We start from the raw sequence: 18935 nt of genomic DNA on the forward strand, positions 1-18935 counted from the left end.
ATAGGAAGATGGAAGCTTATATTTTACCCCTTAATCCCTGCTCAAATGGCCCATTGGCTTTAATTGATGTAAAATGTCTTCGTAGCCATGCTTTTTCAGAAGATAGATTTTCAAAACAGAAGCAAAGAAAAATAACTTGTCTGTGGTGTCTGCATCAGAGATTTTGTTTTGACCAAAAAACAAATGCCCTCAACCTGCCTGTCATGCCAGTACATCTCCGCCACAGACAACCGAGTGCTCTGAAATCTTCTATTCCCTGTGGGGATAGGCATCTTTTGAAGGGCCCTGGTCCTTTGTCTTGTCTTGAGTTGATGAGCATTTCTGTCTTTTTATTTCTAGAAACTATGAGTAATTGCATTGGACTTGTGATCAAGCCATGACAGATGCTCGACAGACCCAGATCCTGCATCCATAAAGCATCTTAGAATAGGACTAGTGATTTGGAACCTATTTGCTCATCCCTGGCTGTTATTATTTGATGTCTGCTTTGATGACTTGGTTCTTACCCTGTAGCGTTTTTGCGGCTGACATTGTTTTGCTCTTAGAAGAAAGAATTTGGCTAAATTCGTTTTAGTACATATTGTGGAAAGTGCCACAAGCAACACATCGTATAGCAAAGCTTAAGTTGAGTGACCTGACTGGTGATCCAAGCTATTTTAAGCTACTTACATTCCTGTACTTTATTCATAAAGGCTACATGCAGCACTGCCTATGAATAGTTCTATTAGTGTATGCACAAAGGTCAAAGAGACCAAAACGTGGCAATTTGATCAAATTTTCTTTGATGTACAGTAGGTGCGTGTGAGTGAGTCCTGAAAACAACAGGTCTTATCTTTACTTGTGCTGCATTGGGCTTTTTTTAAATCAATAATTTATAAAAGCATAAGGGGTATGAAGTCCTACAGTATTTTATTAGCGTATTAGACAGTGCAGAGTAAAGATACTGTAGATGGGAAACAGAGGAGAGAAAAGCTTCATTGCATACTTGAAGACGGCATCATACATGTCTAGCATACAGATCATCATATTAATGGATTTGCAGTGAAATGTTTTCCAATTCTTAATTTCGTTGTTTGGTTGAAAGTGACAAACTTAGCAGATCAGCAACAATAGGAATAGTTTGGAACAATTTGATCTTTATCTTTTTTGCCAATTGAGGGCAAATATTTCAAGCTATGTTGTCTATGTTGGTCTTGCCAGCTCACCTCCTTCTCATGTGTTACTGTTACACAGAGCTCTGCCAAGACCAACTAGCTCATATCAACTAAAACTCGCATACTGTACTTAAAATAATTTCACAGGCTTTAATGTGAGTGACTAAATTAACCTGCCAAATCCAGATGGGCAAAGCATCTTGGGACTATTCTGGGTGAACACAACATTGTTTTTCAGCTGGTTTCTTGTGCAAGGCAATCAATCATACAGAAGAATTTGAAATGTTTTAAACTATTTCATGTTGGACAGCTCAAACTCTCATAAACTGTATTATAGTAAATTGTGTCCATCTGTAATTTACGTTAACCGTGATTAATTGGAATGTTAATTTTGGCTGGTAAAAAAAACAGGCTTATAACTAAATGTACTTGCGTGAAAAAATGAACAGCTGACTCCTAGTGTCTTTTAGTACAATTGGACGCTGAACAGGACACTTTTAGGCAACTAAAATGTTAGAATTAACTTTCATGAACTGGAAACACTGTGAAAGGGTCAAAGTTCTGAGAGGAAAACACTGACAACACCCAAAAACAAGTGCGAAGCTATTTAAATGTACACAGTGCCATGGATACACATTGCTAAGCCTCTATACTGATTGACAGGTAGCCGTGGTAGCGACTAGTCAGTCACAAGGTAGCCACGCCCTGAAGCATCCCCTGCTTTATTGTCTATTTTACTCTTAACTAGGAGCATAATTTACAAAATGAACATCATGCTGTCATCATACTGGTTGATTCAGGCTGTATGTGAAACTAGCAATAGAGTCCATAAACTCGTTAGGAAAATGTTTGATGTAATAAATTAGTGAGTGTGAAGTAGGGTCATTTTCTCATAGGCATGGGTTACACTTTTTAATGCGACTTTTGTGATCGAATGCACCAGATCGGAACTCAGCTTTGTCCGCAAATATGTGTCTGCATATGTGTGTTCACACTTGAAACTTCTATGCGATCTGCCTGAGTGGATTTTGATCTGATATACATTTCCATCGGGATATATTTCCGCTCAACAAGTGCATCCTAAATGGCATTTGCCTTCTTCTTTTCTTTCTACTTTGTTTATATTTTAATGGTGCCCGGGCAAGTTTGAAACGTGCTTTGTTGAGGACAGCGCAGACACGTGATTAATGCAGCTGCCACAGTGACGGCAGTGCTAAATGACAGCGGGTCTCAGCTGTGCTCCAGCCTCGGTTATCCTCCATCTTCAAATTTCTTCCTTTTGCTCTTGCTCTGGAGAGGGAATCCTGTGTGGCGGGAAGACAATGCAAGACCTAAGTTTGATAGATTGTCGGATTTTGTCAATATGCTGTCCACACCTCACTGAGATCCGAATTCAATCGGCATGTGGTCTCACATTGGAAAAGACAAGGGTAACCACAGCCTTATACAAACCCCAATTCCAATGAAGTTGGGACATTGTGTAAAATGTAAGTAAAAACAGAATACAATGATTTAAGATTTATTCATTTGATTAGGACAATGCACATTAATCAACATTTCTGTAAATGCGCCATTGTAAGCTAGACGGTTAATTTTCAACTGTAGTCTAGTTACCTAGCATGCATGTCTTTATGGTGGGAGGAAACCGGAGCACCCGGAGGAAACCCACGCAAACACAGGGAGAACATGCAAACTCCACACAGATAGGCCCTGCCCGGACCGGGGATCAAACTCTGCAGTGCCAACTTCCTGTGAGGCAGAAGTGCTAACCACTGAGCCACCGTGCTGCCCAATTTGGCCTATATTCAATGAATACACTACAAAGACAAGATATTTAATGTTCAAACTGATAAACTTATTTTTTTTTTACAAATATTCACTCATTTTGAATTTGATGCCTGCAACACGTTCCAAAAAAAGCTGGGACAGGGGCATGTTTACCATTGTGTTACATCACCTTTCCTTTTAACGACCCTCAATAAGCATTTGGGAACTGAGGACACTAACTGTTGAAGCTTTGTAGGTGGAATTCTTTCCTTTCTTGCTTGATGTAAGACTTCAGTTGTTCAGTCCGCGGTCTCCATTGTCGTATTTTGCGCTTCATAATGCACCCCACATTTTCAAATGGGAGACAGGTCTGGACTGCAGGCAGGCCAGTCTAGTACCTGCACTCTTTAACTATGAAGCCACGCTGTTCTAACACGTGCAGACTGTAGCTTAGCATTGTCTTGCTGAAATAAGCGGATACGTCCCTTAAAAATATGTTGTTTGGATGGCAGCATATGTTGCTTCAAAACCTGTATGTACCTTTCACCTTTTAATGGTGCCTTCACAGATGTGCAAGTTACCCATGCCATGGGCACTAACACACCCTCATACCATCACAGATGCTGGCTTTTGAACTTTGTGCTGATAACAATCTGGATGGTCCTTTTCCTCTTTGGTGTGGAGGACATGACGTCCATGATTTCCAAAAACGATTTCGCTTTGCATGGTAGAGTTTTAACTTGCACTTGTAGATGAAACTACAAACTGTGTAACGGACGATGGTTTTCCGAAGTGTTCCTGAGCTCACGTGTTAATATCGTTTACATAATTTTGTCAAATTCAAAATGAGTGAATATTTGCAAAAAAAAAAAAATTTAAAACATTTAACATTAAATATCTTGTCTTTGTAGTGTATTCAATTGAATATAGGTTGAAAAGGATTTGCAAATAATTGTGTTTTTATTTACAATTTTCATTGGAATTGGAGTTTGTACTTCTACTAGTACAGTGCCCGTTCAAAATATGGAACGGGCCGTTGCTTGGCCTGTGGTATTGCTGCTTGTAGCATTCTCCAGAACCAAATTGTATACCAAAATTACAGAAGGACCCCCAACTACTTAATATGCAATGCCACTATATAGCCTACTACTGACTTACAGTGTACTTCTACATCAGAGGAAGACATCGTACTACTACATTTACAGAGAACGTGGCAGATTCAGAATGTAATCACAAAATATCACAATTAAAATGTGGAGTAATCAGCGTTATGGTAGTGCCTTTTTTTTCTCAACCTTTTTCAACACGATGTTCCTGCCTGTTTTTGGCGTAGAGGGAAACCACAATCTCCGGGGTATTGCTTGGCGAGTGGATGATGTTAAGTAGACGTCTAATGTTGTGGGAAGACTGTCGGCCAGGCATACACCCTGTAAGAATACAGGTTTAAGGCACTTCTGCATCAGAGCCTGAGGCTATGTCCGCTTTTTTTTATATAGTCTTTGGTTAAAAATCCATACCAAATGAACAGATATCAGGCAAAATACAGTGAATTGAGTACTGTATGGCATATTTAAAGTGTGCAACCAAATGTGTCAGGCATCATATCAATCTTTGTTAATGCCTTGAGCATTAAATTGGCATAGTTGGTACTATTTTAGTAGTATTTTATGACTTCTTGGTTAGTTTGACAGTTTCATAGATCACCATATCATTGTAGTCAAGAATTCATTACATTTTCTTGTGTTGGATATATTATGTCCTTGTGCCACCCCTAACACGAAACTAATTGCTCTCCTTGGGACATGTACAGTTTAACTTAATTTGAGTTGACCTGCAATTCACATCCAAGAGACTGCTACAGTAAGCTTGTAAAGGGGCAGTTTCCTGTTTGCAGCTTGCCGACATGGCAGGAAAAATAATTCTCCTGTGTTCCTCGATTCCGCTTTTGTTTGCTGTCAACCCTTGTGTTAATTGTCATTTTATGCTTATAAGATAACAGTGAAATGTCCTTGCCTGGCTATGCAATTTCACCCCCAAATACCCCTGGTTTTTCAGATATTTCCCCTAGGCTCTGTCTTCCTATGAGGAAGGTTATGCAGTAGCTTTGATCAAGGATAGAGCCACAATTGAGTTGACTGCTGTGTTTGCTTGGTAAACTATCTGCCACATTGAGGTTGAGAGTCTAACCTAATAAATGTTGTCGTATTGGTTTTCACATTTTCATGTCAGAAAATCTGATGAAAAAAAAAAGATTCTGCTCTAACTTCATCTTTACTATACTTATGTAAGCTTTATTGTATGATGTGTCTGCAGCCGACAATATGCAACATTCATTGTCATTGTCATGGCATTGTCATTCAATATGCATGTTGTGTGCTGAGTAAAAGAATAAACAATTGGGGGTTTGTACAAGGAATTACAGAGATACATCTTGCAATGTTTGCAAGATTTAACAAATGACAATGCCAGTTCTTTTTAAAAACATAATTTTGGCATGAACGCCTTTGCAGAATAACTGTACAATACTGTGTGTACAGTAAGGGTCTTCAGAGACAGTGCATGATTTCAGTAGTTACCTGAATGTCACTGGCTAAAGATTGTTGGTTACTATACTAATTCACTGTTTAATGTGGATTGTATTTACAAGATACAATAAAATATCATTTAAACAGGAATTTTTCATTTTTAGAGATTTTTGATTTATTGTATTTATCTGCCTGATACTTGAGCTATGTTATTTATAATATATATAATAGTATTTGAGCCAGTATGATGATAATAACAGTACCGCGGCTGCCTTGCTTTTTTTTTTTTACGCTAAGGTACAGAGGTTTACATTTGTATAATAGCCAAATCACCTTATAAATACATTGTAAGCTTTAGTCTGCTTTCAGGGTATCGTCCTATCCTTATCATGGTCCTCTTAAAAACCCATCTTATAAGGTAGTAGTATTGAGGTGTCTGAAACTGTTTTAAGCTTCACATGATTCATTTTTTTAATCCCTGCACTGAAGTTTGAGGCAAAGCACAACTGTGCGTACTGGATACAATTGTGTTTGTTGCCTGGCAACGTTAGCTTAATAAACAAGTATTGAGGGCTCAATTATTTCAATAACAAACTCTTGCCTGAAAGATGGTTCTATGTACAGTGTGTTCGATCTTATCAAGTGAGTCAATTTCATGTACATCTTATCCAATATGGTAAAGTGCTGCAGGGAATGGAAATCTGTACAGTGTCTAAAAGTTTTTTTTTATGTTGGTAACCCCAGTGTAATAGTGAAAATGTTGTAGAATTGAAATTAGCAATTGTTAGTAGGAATTACTTAGAAATGTCACGTATTTCCTTAAACTAAAACTAAACTAAAATACTTTAACTTAAGTAACATTTTCAATGCAGGACTTTTACTTGTAACAGAGTATTTTTACAGTGTGGTATACTTTACAGTACTTTTACTTAAGTAAAGGATCTGAATACTTTTTCCACCACTGATTTCCTTTAAGCTGAATTTGTGCTGGCTCTATGACAAATATTCCCACTGGCATCAGTAGAAGCAGAGGCTCCTGCTGACGACAGAACTGAGGAAGCAGCCGTGTGAATTGATGTAACTGCACCAACTGAAGACCCCATTCTGAACTCCATCATATCACTAGTGAGAGTCGTAACTCTCTCACTAAGATTCATGCTGCAGACTTCTTTTTCGTCTCAAATGCAAAATCGAGTTTCTCAACTACAAAGAAAAGCACTCTGACTCCTTTTGAAAAAGCTAAGTTTTTGAATAACGAACCGTTTAAGAAACTATATAATTAAAAATGAAACTGGCTAGAAATTACAGACTGACTACTGATTGACCACTCAAACGCTATTAGGTGGCATGACTCAAAGTTTCTACTTTTTCCATCGTGTGTTTTACCCCTGTGGCCAGTAAAACATATAAATATGCATTTTGTTCATTTCCGCAGACTCAAAAGTGTAAATCTATGAAGAAATTCTTACAAACTCTCATGGAATGGTAAGGCAAGGCAAGGCAGCTTTATTTGTATAGCACATTTCAGCAACAGGGCAATTCAAAGTGCTTTACATAAAACATTAAAGAGCAGAAAGAAAACAATTAAAAACTATTTAAAAACATTAATAAACAAATTAAAAACATTAAAAGACAATAATAAAATTGATAGTGCAGTATAAAAATAAAAGTTACAGTGCAGTATAAGAAATTAAAGTTAATAAAATAGATTATTTAAAGAAAAGCAACATCAAAAAGATAGGTCTTTAGCTTAGATTTAAAAGAACTGAGAGTTGCAGCGGACCTACAGGTTTCTGGGAGTTTGTTCCAAATATGTGGAGCATAAAAACTGAACGCTGCTTCCCCCTGTTTAGTTCTGACTCTGGGGACAACAAGTAGACCTGTCCCAGACGACCTGAGAGGTCTGGGTGGGTCATAATGTAGTAGCAGATCAGAAATGTATTTTGGCCCTAAACCGTTTAGTGATTTATAAACCAGTAAAAGTATTGTATTGGTATTTGTATTGGTAGTGAAAAATATTGCTATTTCATATTAAATTGCTATGTTAATATAGTTTCTGAACATATTGAGTTGAGATTTGTTGCCTCCTGAATGAATATCGTACAGTGTTTTCTATAAATATTAAATCCTATGCTTTGTTCAAGTATTTTCTTTGTTGTTGAGATAACGTAATGAGAAATTTTCTTGACCTCGATTCCCACAGAGGGCCTTTGGTGTATTGTGTAGTGTTATTTAGAAAATCACTGACTTTGACTTTTTGGAGATCATATCTGCCTGTTAACTTTGAGTCAAAGGCCGTTTTAGTTAAAATGTCTACGGCGACTCGCCAGCGGGAATATTTATACTTACAATTCTTTCGTTCTGCTTTTTTTTTTCTTTGTGTCCGAATGTTTCCAGTGACCTTTTTATCTAGAACAGTTCTTCACATTAACCTTTCATATGTGCCATGTTTCTTCACTAGTGGCCCAGAAGAGAAACTTCTGTTACCAGCAGGAAAGGAAAGAAACAGAACTGTCATTATTTTAGACATGCCAGCCTACAGGAAATGAAGGGAATGCTCTGAGCAACCCACACACACACACATACATAATTTTTCCATACAAAGTTAGCTGTCTCACCTGCTGAGTATTTGATAGATTGATATTAGGGCAGCCTGGTGACAACCGCAGACTCACCAGCTCAGCCCGTAGGCTCAATATCAGTGTGGCTGAAATGTAATTGTTTCAGGACTAGTTATTTTTTCTCGTCATTTCTAGTCATTTCTCCTGCCACAATGAGCATTCCTGTCTTTCCTTCCCTCACCTCATCTGGCCTTATCTAACTGTGCCTTTCATCCCCTCTCCTATGCATCAGTTTCTTCTGTTTTCTGCCTGAAATGGGATTCTATCTCCCTCTTTTACCTCTTTCCTTGTCCAAACTTTGTCCCTTCCTCTCTTCTCTCTGTCTCTGTTGTTCTTCCTCTGTCTCTTTGTCTTCCTCTGACACTGCCTTGCCCTTATACGGTTTCTTTTCTTCCAGTCCAATGTCCAGCCCATGAGGTGCGTTTTGACTCAACGGGGGTGATCTTGAGTCCAGGCTACCCTGATAACTACCCCAATCTCCAGATGTGCTCCTGGCTGATCAATGTGGAGAAGGGTTACAACATGACTCTGCACTTTGAACTCTTCCAGACAGAGAAAGAGTTTGACATCTTGGAAATATTTGATGGTCGGTTCTGCTGGAAGTTTGGTTTGGCTTTTCGTTACTTACTACTAATGTAACTTAACTGAAACAATTGATGTGTTCATTTTGGGTTATGAAGTTTAGTATATCCCAGTAAAACATTCATACTTCATCTTCTACTGTATAGTTGATGCCATGATTAATCGTTTAAATATGTTACGGAACATTTGGTCTTGTGTTCTCACTACCATATCTGTAATTAATGCTATTTATTACTAAAAATAGAAGATGTATGTTCACGTCTGTCTACATTAATACTTGTTTTTGACATGGATCTTTTCCTGGTAAACTGTTTGTCCATCTATCTGTGTTCAGGTCCCAACATCTACAGCCAGAGCATGGCATCACTCAGTGGAGACATTGAAACCCCCTTCAGCATGACCACCACAGGCCACCAGCTGCTACTGCGCTGGTCCTCTGATCACGGCACCAACCGACGCGGCTTCCACATCAGATACGTGGGTGAGTATCAAAGTATGTATCCAACTTATAATCATATTCTCTTTTTATAAGTGCTATTTGAATATATGTTGTCTCTAAACTACAGAAAAGTGATAAAAGTCATGGGTTTACAACTCTGGCATTTATATTGTAGGCACCGTGAAGAGACACTTCAATTGAATGAGTGATAACACTACATAGGGGCAAATATTCATTGAACACTCTCTGCTGCATATTACTGTGGACACAATGTGACCCCATGATTTTTATCACAGTGTGCTCTGATTGCTTTGGGGTATTATTTATTGAGTTTTTAGTATCCTTTAATTTACAAAATTACTTTGAATTTTTACTGAAATGATTATGGCTCACAATAGAAGATGTTTTCACATGCAAAAAAACATGAGGCAGGAGGAAAGTCGCTGTAAGCGGAGAATGCTCCATGCTGTTTTGCACTCCTTAATTTAAAAAGGTTTTAAATTCTTAATTGTCTTTTAATAAAGCAAGTGGTGCTAAGCAACATCAGCATAGGGAATCTTCCATTTGAAATGCATCAATAATAATGAAAAAAGCACAAAAGACATTTCTTTTTCATGTTAGTGTCTCCATTATATTTAATACACAAGAGTGTTACTGTGAAAGCAAGCCGGGGTGATGAATTTTGTAAAGAAAACTCCTTGACTTGATTGACTTGAACAGGCAACTGACTTAAACCCCAGTGTGTGTCTTTTCGTCTTAAATCTCTGTTATCTCCCAGTCAGGCTGATTTGAAGGAATGTTTGACAGTGTTTGTGAAGCACACAGCCCTCCCTTGGAGTTTCTGTCCCATCGGCTATTTGGTGCTCATATTCTGGAAACCAAATTTACCCTTTTTGTGTTCTATGGGCTGTAAGATGAGGGAAAGGAAGGCTATGGAACAAATAACTGGAGGATGCACCAGTATGGCATGTGTTAATTCAATTTGAATATGTGCATGCCCATAGGCAGGAGAGGAATAGTAATAATGTGAGTTTGAGGACTTCCTTTGCTGTGTGGCACACAGCCCAAGTGCTAAATAGATATGACACTCCTCAGGCATTTTCCCTCATTATCTTTCTGCATTTAAAATGGAGCCTTACTGTGACTAAAATGTTCACCTGAGTTTTTCTCTAACGGAGCTTTGTCAATGCCTTTCAACCGTTTCTCTTTTCTCCGCTTCATTTCTCTTTTTCCCTGTTAACATCTGCGTCTCTTTATTGCCTTTCTTTGACGTCATTGTCACCTTATTTCCTGTTTCTCTCCCTTGCCTTGCCATTCATCTCACTCCTCTCCCCTGTTCCTTTATTCCTCCATCTAATGTAGCGATGTACTGCAGTACCCCAGACTCCCCACAACACGGCTTTGTAGTGAGCCAGACTGGGGGTCATCTTAACAGCATGGTGCGCTGGGCCTGCGACAGGGGGTACAAGCTGATCGGAAAGGGCACAGCTGTGTGCAAGAAGACCACCTATGGCTACTTTGCCTGGGACGCGCCAGTTCCTGCATGTCAAGGTGAGCACATCGACCCTGGCAGCCCTTTATTCCTAACTTCAGCCTGCCTCTTTCCCTGTTCTTCTGGTCACTGCGTCTGCACCCCTATGCTCAGCAGGCAGACAGGCAGGCGCTTAAGGCACCAGAGTGTCTCAGCCCAAGCCCTATTCCTGTGTTGTTAGCAGCTGAACTGAATCCAGCCTGATTGAGAGCCAGTACCCTCTCATGTGGAAAGGAAACAGTAATCAATCCTCCCTTCTTCTGTCAATTTCCACTTCTTCAAATTACTTTGGCTAACTCACCATTAGCATGCAGTGTCTGCTGCTGTTGGGTCTCACTCAACTAATTGGGTTGTTTGATGCACACATGTGAAATGTGTGCATTTATGTGCGCATGATTGCATGCACTAGCACATACTCATACACACACACTTGCACAGCAGCAAACGGCAACAGATGGTGTGCTCAATTGCATTTTATCATGATACAGTGAAATAAAAATATGTATGTCATGTACTTTAAAATCATTTAAAAACACTTCACACCTGTGATTAATTCCGTCAGTTTGGTAATTGCACATAGCTTTTCCAAAGCACATAAACCCAACCGTGGCTGAAAATGAACTAATATATTCATACAGATGCTGTCCATCTGCTGTCTGCTAGATGGGGGAGATTACATTACAGTATGTTCAATCTATCATTCTTTCCAATCCATATTGAATATGTTGAGAATGTACAGTATATTCATCCATCAGTTTTACTCATCCATCTCAGAGAAAGAGCAGTGACCTTAAATAATGTTACAGGCCCACTGACCTTCTAAGCTAAAGACTTCACCATTCTAAAGTTGAAACTTTCCATCTGCAGTGTAGAAAAGCATTTAGTGCTTGTTAGATTGTGACTTAGCAGTAATTGCAAATGAATGTTGATCGATTCTCTCATGGGGTGGTGAGGGGCAACGTAATGGCTCCAGGCCATGTTGGCAGATTCCTACCTTTGATGTTTCACAGTGTGTAGCTACCATTGCTGCTCCATTTGATCATATGTGTGTTTGCATAACCGTTCCCATTTAGTCTGGCCCTGCAGATGTTGGTTTCCCTGCTTGACTCACTCCCTCTGACTTGGCTCTGATGATAAACACCTTGAAACCTACTAGCTTGAGCTTTCTGTCTGGTTAAAGCTCTGAGGCCACAGTAACCCAGATTCGCTCTGTATAGGGGCAAGGACACAGTGCTGCTTTTTCTGTATGAGTGCTTCATGGAAGGAGTTACTGTTGAAACAAAAAACAAAATACAAATTCCAATGAAGTTGGGACACAAAAAACCCAGAATACAATGATTTGCAAATCCTTTCCATCCTATATTCAATTGAATACACTACAAAGACAAAATATTTAATGTTCAAACTGCAACACATTCCAAAAAAGCTGGGACAGGGGCAACAAAAGACTGGGAAATTTGAGGAATGCTCAAAAAACGCCTGTTTGGAACATTACACAGGTGAACAGGTTAATTGCAAATTATTTGGGTATAAAAGGAGCATCCCCAAAAGGCTCAGTTGTTCACAAGCAAGGATGGGGCGAGGTTCACCACTTTGTGAACAACTTTGTGAGTAAATAGTCCAACAGTTTTAGAACAGCGTTTCTCAACGTACAATTGCAAGGGATTAAGGGATTTCATCATCTACAGTCTCTAATATCATAAAAAGAATCTGGAGAAATCTCTGCACGTAAGCGGCAAGGTCGAAAACCAACATTGAATGCCCGTGACCTTCGATCCCTCAGACGGCACCGCATTAAAAACCGACATAATCATGTAAAGGATATTACCACGTGAGCTCAGGAACACTTAGGAAAACCATTGTCAGTTACACAGTTCGTCGCTACATCTGCAAGTGCAAGTTAAAACTCTACCATGCAAAGCTAAAGCCATATATCAACACCCAGAAACGACACCAGCTTCTCTGGGCCTGAGCTCATCTGAGATGGACTGAACCAGTGTGCTGTGGTGTGACGAGTCCACATTTCAAATAGTTTTTGGAATTCATAGACGTCATGTCCTCCGGGCCAAAGAGGAAAAGGACCATCCAGATTGTTATCAGCGCAAAGTTCAAAAGCCAGCATCTGTGATGGTATGAGGGTGTGTTAGTGCCCATGGCATGGGTAACTTGCACATCTGTGAAGGCACCATTAATGCTGAAAGGTACATACAGGTTTTGGAGCAACATATGCTGCCATCCAAACAACATATTTTTAAGTGACGTATCTGCTTATTTCAGCAAGACAATGCTAAGCTACACTCTGCACGTGTTAGAACAGCGTGGCTTCATAGTTAAAGAGTGCAGGTACTAGACTGGCCTGCCTGCAGTCCAGACCTGTCTCCCATTTGAAAATGTGGGGTGCATTATGAAGCGCAAAATACGACAATGGAGACCGCGGACTGAACAACTGAAGTCTTACATCAAGCAAGAAAGGAAAGAATTCCACCTACAAAGCTTAAACAGTTAGTGTCCTCAGTTCCCAAATGCTTATTGAGGGTCGTTAAAAGGAAAGGTGATGTAAAGTTTATCAGTTTGAACATTAAAGATCTTGTATATGTAGTGTATTGAATTTAATATAGGTTTAAAAGGATTTGCAAATCATTGTATTGTGTTTTTATTCATGTTTTACACAACGTCCCAACTTCATTGGAATTGAGATTTATTTATTTGATTAGGACAGCACACATTAATCAACATTTCTGTAAATGCGCCAGTGTTAGCCAGTCAGCTAATTTTCAACTGTAGTCCTAGTTACCTAGCATGCATGTCTTTTGGGCTTTGTATATACATCTACTGTATACGTTTCATTAGTCTATAGCCACGACGTTCCACTTCCGGGATTGCTCCGGTGCAGCAGGAAATTCTGCCGGATAAAAGACTGCCGGACTACGCACAGCAGTCAGTCCGCGTACAATAAAGGCAGTTTTGTGTTTTATTTGACAGAAATCTATGCATTTACCTGTGATTTCTGACAATTTGATAAACAAAAATGTATATTATGCTTGAGTAAATAAAACCCCAATTAACAAACTGGTTAAAAAAAATAATATTAATATTTAGATAAATCACCGGGAGAGTCCGATACTCTGGAGATAAAACTAAGATTAGCGCTCTTATTCAAGTTTATGTTCTGCCCGTTCAACAAGTTGTTTGGTAAATTTCTTTTAAACACATTTGGAGAGGATTTGAGTTGTTGTTTTTAATCTGAATTGTTTTTATTTTGGCGCTTGTGGTATTTTACTTTGGAGCTGGCTAAAACCTCTTTCGGGGGGCACCAAAAATTCTTCTATGCAGGAAAAACCCTGCTGTGCTTTCCCTGCTGTGGCTGCCACGAGTGAGGTCTGTTGTCAAAATTCTATAGGGGTGTTCAATGTCAATGTTGAGCCGTTATTTCCTTATAGGTTTTTACTTAGTATATTTGCAACCATTTAAAGGAAAAACTAACACTTGGCATTGCTTGTGTAACAGAAAGGGGTTGCACACCCAACACTGGTGGAAGTACATACATGTGTATTTAACACTTAAGTGAATATGTGCCTGCCTACCATGCCTGTGTTTACCACACGTCCTTCTGCAAATCTCTCTAGCATGTGTCTTGTATTGCACATAAACGTGTGTCGACAACTGTCCTTTTGCCGCCTGCAGCTGTGTCATGCGGTGTGCCCAGTGCGCCAGTGAACGGAGGTGTGCTCGCTGCTGATTACTCTGTCGGCACACGGGTGACCTACTTCTGCAACAACGGCTACAGACTCTCCTCTAAAGAGCTGACGACCACAGTCTGCCAGCCAGACGGCACCTGGAGCAACCACAACAAGATACCCAGATGCATCGGTGAGTAGAGGATGTTCAGGTAAGAGGCAGGGGGATGTAGGCGAGGAGGGAGAGTGATTTAGAGGGACGGGACAACTGCAAGAACCCATCGCACGGTTGAGCAGTGGGAAGGACATGTTTAAAGATGAGGATAGGAAAGAGTTACTGAGAAGACGCTGATTTTAGCATTTTGACAGCTCTGTTGGAGACGGAAAAAGTTAGTTTGAAAAATCCTCTGGAGAAGTTGTGGACTATCAAACAGTTTTAACAAAACACTACTGTAATGGAAGGTGTCATGGAAAATGGACTGCAGTCCCAACAGAACCACGCTTTGTGGTTTCATCACAGACACACTAACTTGTTGGGTACTCATGATAAGACGGATGGATGAAAGGGAGAATAATCGTTGAGAGGAAATCTGTAGCTGGCGCTGGGGTGAGTGTTTTACATGCCAGTGCAACGAGTGATTGACAACTCTGTTTACTATTGAGACCAATGTTTATTCCCTGCTGTATATGTCTCTCACAGCTAAAAGGGAAACTGAGTTTGTTTTGAAACTCATTTGGTTTTTAGAGAGTGCCGATTCATAAACATCTTTGTTGTGGAAGAACATTTGTATACAGTAAATGCAGAGAAGTTTGCTATTTACATTTTACATTCAACTGATTAGGATTTTCCTTTGCAGCTATTTGCATTTCTTCTACACTGCTGGGTTATTACATATGTTTATGCGTTTTAACTTAGCAGTGTGTGTATAAGGGATAAGTGAATTGAAACAGAAGTCGGTCCATTTGTTTAATCCAAAACTATCAATGCCCGCCATTGAACACTGAACCCCCTTTTCTTTTTTTTGGCACAGTCATTATGTGTCCCAGTCTCAGCTCCTTCTCTCTGGACCATGGGAAATGGAGGATCGTCAACGGTTCGCACTATGAGTATGGAACTAAAATAATCTTTACCTGCAACCCTGGATTCTACCGCGTTGGCCCCACCCACATCCAGTGCCTGGCCAACGGTGTGTGGAGCTGGAGAAACGAGAGGCCTCGTTGTAGAAGTGAGTAACTTCTGCCGCAGCAACACACAAAATCTCACACAACACTTATAGATCACACAAATTAACTGGGAAATTGAACTTAACCAAAAGGAAATTTAATCTTTGGCTCCATTTTGTCTTTGCATTATCATAAAAAATAAAACATCAGTGGATGCACACGTCACATGCAAAGAAAAATCCATGTCTTGCCTCACCTTAGGAACACTAGATTCATAGATTGTAACATTACATGACCTAAAGAGTGAATACCTTTTTCACAGTTCACTTAAAGGGAAATTTCACCGCTGGAAATCTGAATATATCTTTAAATTGGGTCACTAATGTAGTAGAAATGTGAAAAGAAAATTTAAATTGGTGCCTTCTAGGCCGAGATAAGCCAGAAAATGTGTTTTTGGCTCATATGGATGAAAGACACCAAATCCCAGAATGCACTTGCTTTGCTGCTGTATGAGGCCACTCCCAAGCCACGCCTACCCTTTACAGACAGACAGTGAGACGATCAACTCAACAAGTGTGTTTTATTGTCATTTCAACCATATACACGAAAAAACGTTTCACCGTGGCTCAAGTGGTGTTACACATTTAAAACATGCTTTTTTTTGGCCACAGCTGATACATTATCCAGACTTCTTTCAGCGGATTGATTGATAGCTCCAGAGTGAACAGAACTGTGTCCATGGCAACGCCCTGCTATGCATGGCAACGGTGTGTTATCCTTAGCAACGGTCTGTTATCAAGAAATAACAGACCGCATTCTACATTAGAATTCAACCAAGCCATGTAATAAAAGAAGGCTAACACATAGCTACTAGCATTAGCTCTTGGTGGGCTGTGGTATAAACATCAAGTATAAACACAGCCGTACATTTGCGTGGGATGTAGCTAGAATTGTCGGCATTTTACAGTCACAAACTCCACCAGCAGTTAGTTGGATACAAATCACCCCATTTCAGCAACAGGCAGTCCGGGGTAACACAGCCCACCTCCACTAGTAGTCTTACCCGGTGACCGAGCAGCAGGCTGGATTGTCCACAGCAATATTTCCACAACAACAAAAACACAGCACAGCAGTCTCTGAACTCACATTGGGAGTTTCGTTGAAGTTGGATGTAGTCCAGTTTGTTTAATGAGCGGACACTTGCAAGCAGGATTGGTGAACAGATGGCTGGCTAGCGTTAGCTTTCCACCGGCACACTCGTTCAACGCTCCCCGCTGATGAGGTCACTTTACCGGCCACAGGAATCGAGCACCACCGCTGGTCTCCGTGCAGGCAAAGCTCGCGTAGTGTGTGGAGTATTGCGTCTGTAATAAAGTGTCCTGCATATTCTCCGATGTGTTCCAATGTATCCCGGTGGTACACGTCTGTGGTAGTTTGAATGCACATAATTGTTGTTCTAAAATTTCCGTCGGGATGAACAGTTTCTGCTCCTGCTGAGAAGCTAAGCGAGGATTCAAGATGGCTGACACTCGTTTTTTCCTCGGCAATCTCCGGAAAAAGCCGACAGTCCAACCCCCTTTGGGCTATGCGGAAGTATATGTCAATGCCTAATACAGGTGTCAGTACCATTGGGTCAGTACCCCACCGGCACGATCCGTTCTGCGCATGTGCAAGATGACACGTATGCCATGACGTATGCGCAGATGATAATACTGTTTTACGACCTGCCCAATCTGTTCCACGCTAGCCTCCACCGGGATAGTTAACAGCTAATTTGGCTAGCCGACAGCCTTCAGTCTAAAATAACGCATGCGCAGAACGGATTGTGCAGGCAATAAACTAACGTTAGCTTAACTGTGGAGGCTAATGGCAGACCGCTATAATCACCTAGCGGTCCGCCGAATTAGCTATTAGCTAAACTAACGTTAGCTGGAGGCTAGCGTGGGAACAGATTGGGTAGTGTCGTAAATCCTCGTACCACAGCGCATGCGTGAACATCTTGCGCATTGCGCAGAACGGATTGTGCAGGTGGAACGGATCGGGTACTGACACCAGGCTTTTGCCTCTGGGCAAAAAAACATCAGATAACGCAAAAATTGTCATTTTGCGTCATCTGAGGCTTTTTTCCAGACCCACAATACAGAGATCTCCCCTCTCAGGGGGACATGATGGAGGGAAGCATGGTCATTCAAAAATACTACCAGGTTTCTACTGATACAAAGCTTAATGCTAATCGGTGAAGTTTCCCTTTAATCAGCAGTTCGATGATGCACATTTGTATTCTTTAGCTATTATTGTCTCAGCCTAGGTTAGATATTGTTTATTGCAGCAATGGGAAATAAAAGCTTTTTATGCTGCCATGAGAACTACTTTTTGAGGAGCATAAGAGCTGAATTGCCTGTGTGATGGCAAAGGGGAATGCCAGCCAGTATGATGAAAGATGTTTGCAAACACCATCATTATCCTACCCATGAAATAGTATAGGTCACTCTTTTATCACATTAAGGTCGGTAAGATGGGTGTAAATGACTGTGCTCTCTCATTGACTCTGAAGATGTAAGCCAACTACCATCTCCTCTTTCTCTCTTGTTCTCTCTCACTTACTCTCCTGGTGTCTTTTTCTTTCATTCTGGGCCTCCTCCGTCTTCTTTCTCTTCTTTTTACTATCTTATTCATCTTTTTGCAGTCATTTCCTGTGGGGATCTGACCACTCCTCCAAATGGGAAGAAAATTGGGACCCAAACTACCTTCGGAGCATCAGCCATTTTTAGCTGTAACCTTGGCTATGTTTTAACTGGATCTACAGTAAGAGAGTGTCTCCTGTCCGGCCTATGGAGTGGGATGGAGACTCACTGCCTGGGTAAGCAGGGTCTAAATGTTTTCTTTAACTTTATAAAGGACAGCCTTGACCTAGGTCAGATACTGCTGGCGATCTGTTCAGACATGAGCTTTTTTGAGTTGGGCCAACATGCCCAGAATAGAACCAGATGGGGAAGCAGAGGGTGGCTATAATTGGTTCTGTTGCCAAGTGTGTATGGCCAATTACAAAACATTTAGAAAGATGTACAGTTTTTTGTCATCTGGTTCTGACATCACGCTGGTACTCAACGCTGTCACTTTATATTTTCCTTTGGGCTGGCACTGGCTATACTGTTTCAGACAGTGTAGAGATCATAAGGTAACAATTGGTGTCCAAATGTGCAATCACCTTTGGCAACTGCTGCTTGATTGGAGCATGCTGCTGTACAGTAAAGCCTCTGAGTCAGTGTGATGTGGCGTTCTAAAATGTTAAATGTGAGAGCTACAGAGCCACAGCTGGCTTCAAACTATAAGACACTCGCCAAGCTATACCAGCACAATTTGAGCTGTTTTTAAGATATATAAACAAGAAAATATGCTACAGCTTAGCTTTCCACAGCTCATCTCAGCTCTGTACTGTGGAAGAAAACGAGACATATGTAATTACTTGAGCCGC

The 18935-nt window shown here is 40.4% G+C and overlaps 1 protein-coding gene across 1 annotated transcript in view; it reads left to right on the top strand.

Moving 5' to 3' along the window:
• The window catches only part of LOC120561928 (CUB and sushi domain-containing protein 3-like), a 292084-nt gene that overhangs the window by 208255 nt on the left and 64894 nt on the right, over positions 1-18935 (top strand). The window contains exons 47-52 of the mRNA XM_039805270.1: positions 8465-8653; positions 8984-9130; positions 10451-10639; positions 14304-14489; positions 15328-15522; positions 18147-18320. Of these exons, the coding sequence (XP_039661204.1) occupies positions 8465-8653; positions 8984-9130; positions 10451-10639; positions 14304-14489; positions 15328-15522; positions 18147-18320 (1080 nt within the window). The remainder of the gene's footprint in view (positions 1-8464; positions 8654-8983; positions 9131-10450; positions 10640-14303; positions 14490-15327; positions 15523-18146; positions 18321-18935) is intronic.

Source organism: Perca fluviatilis, chromosome 7 (assembly GCF_010015445.1).
Source record: "Perca fluviatilis chromosome 7, GENO_Pfluv_1.0, whole genome shotgun sequence".
In the NCBI taxonomy this organism is placed as follows: Eukaryota; Metazoa; Chordata; class Actinopteri; order Perciformes; family Percidae; genus Perca; species Perca fluviatilis.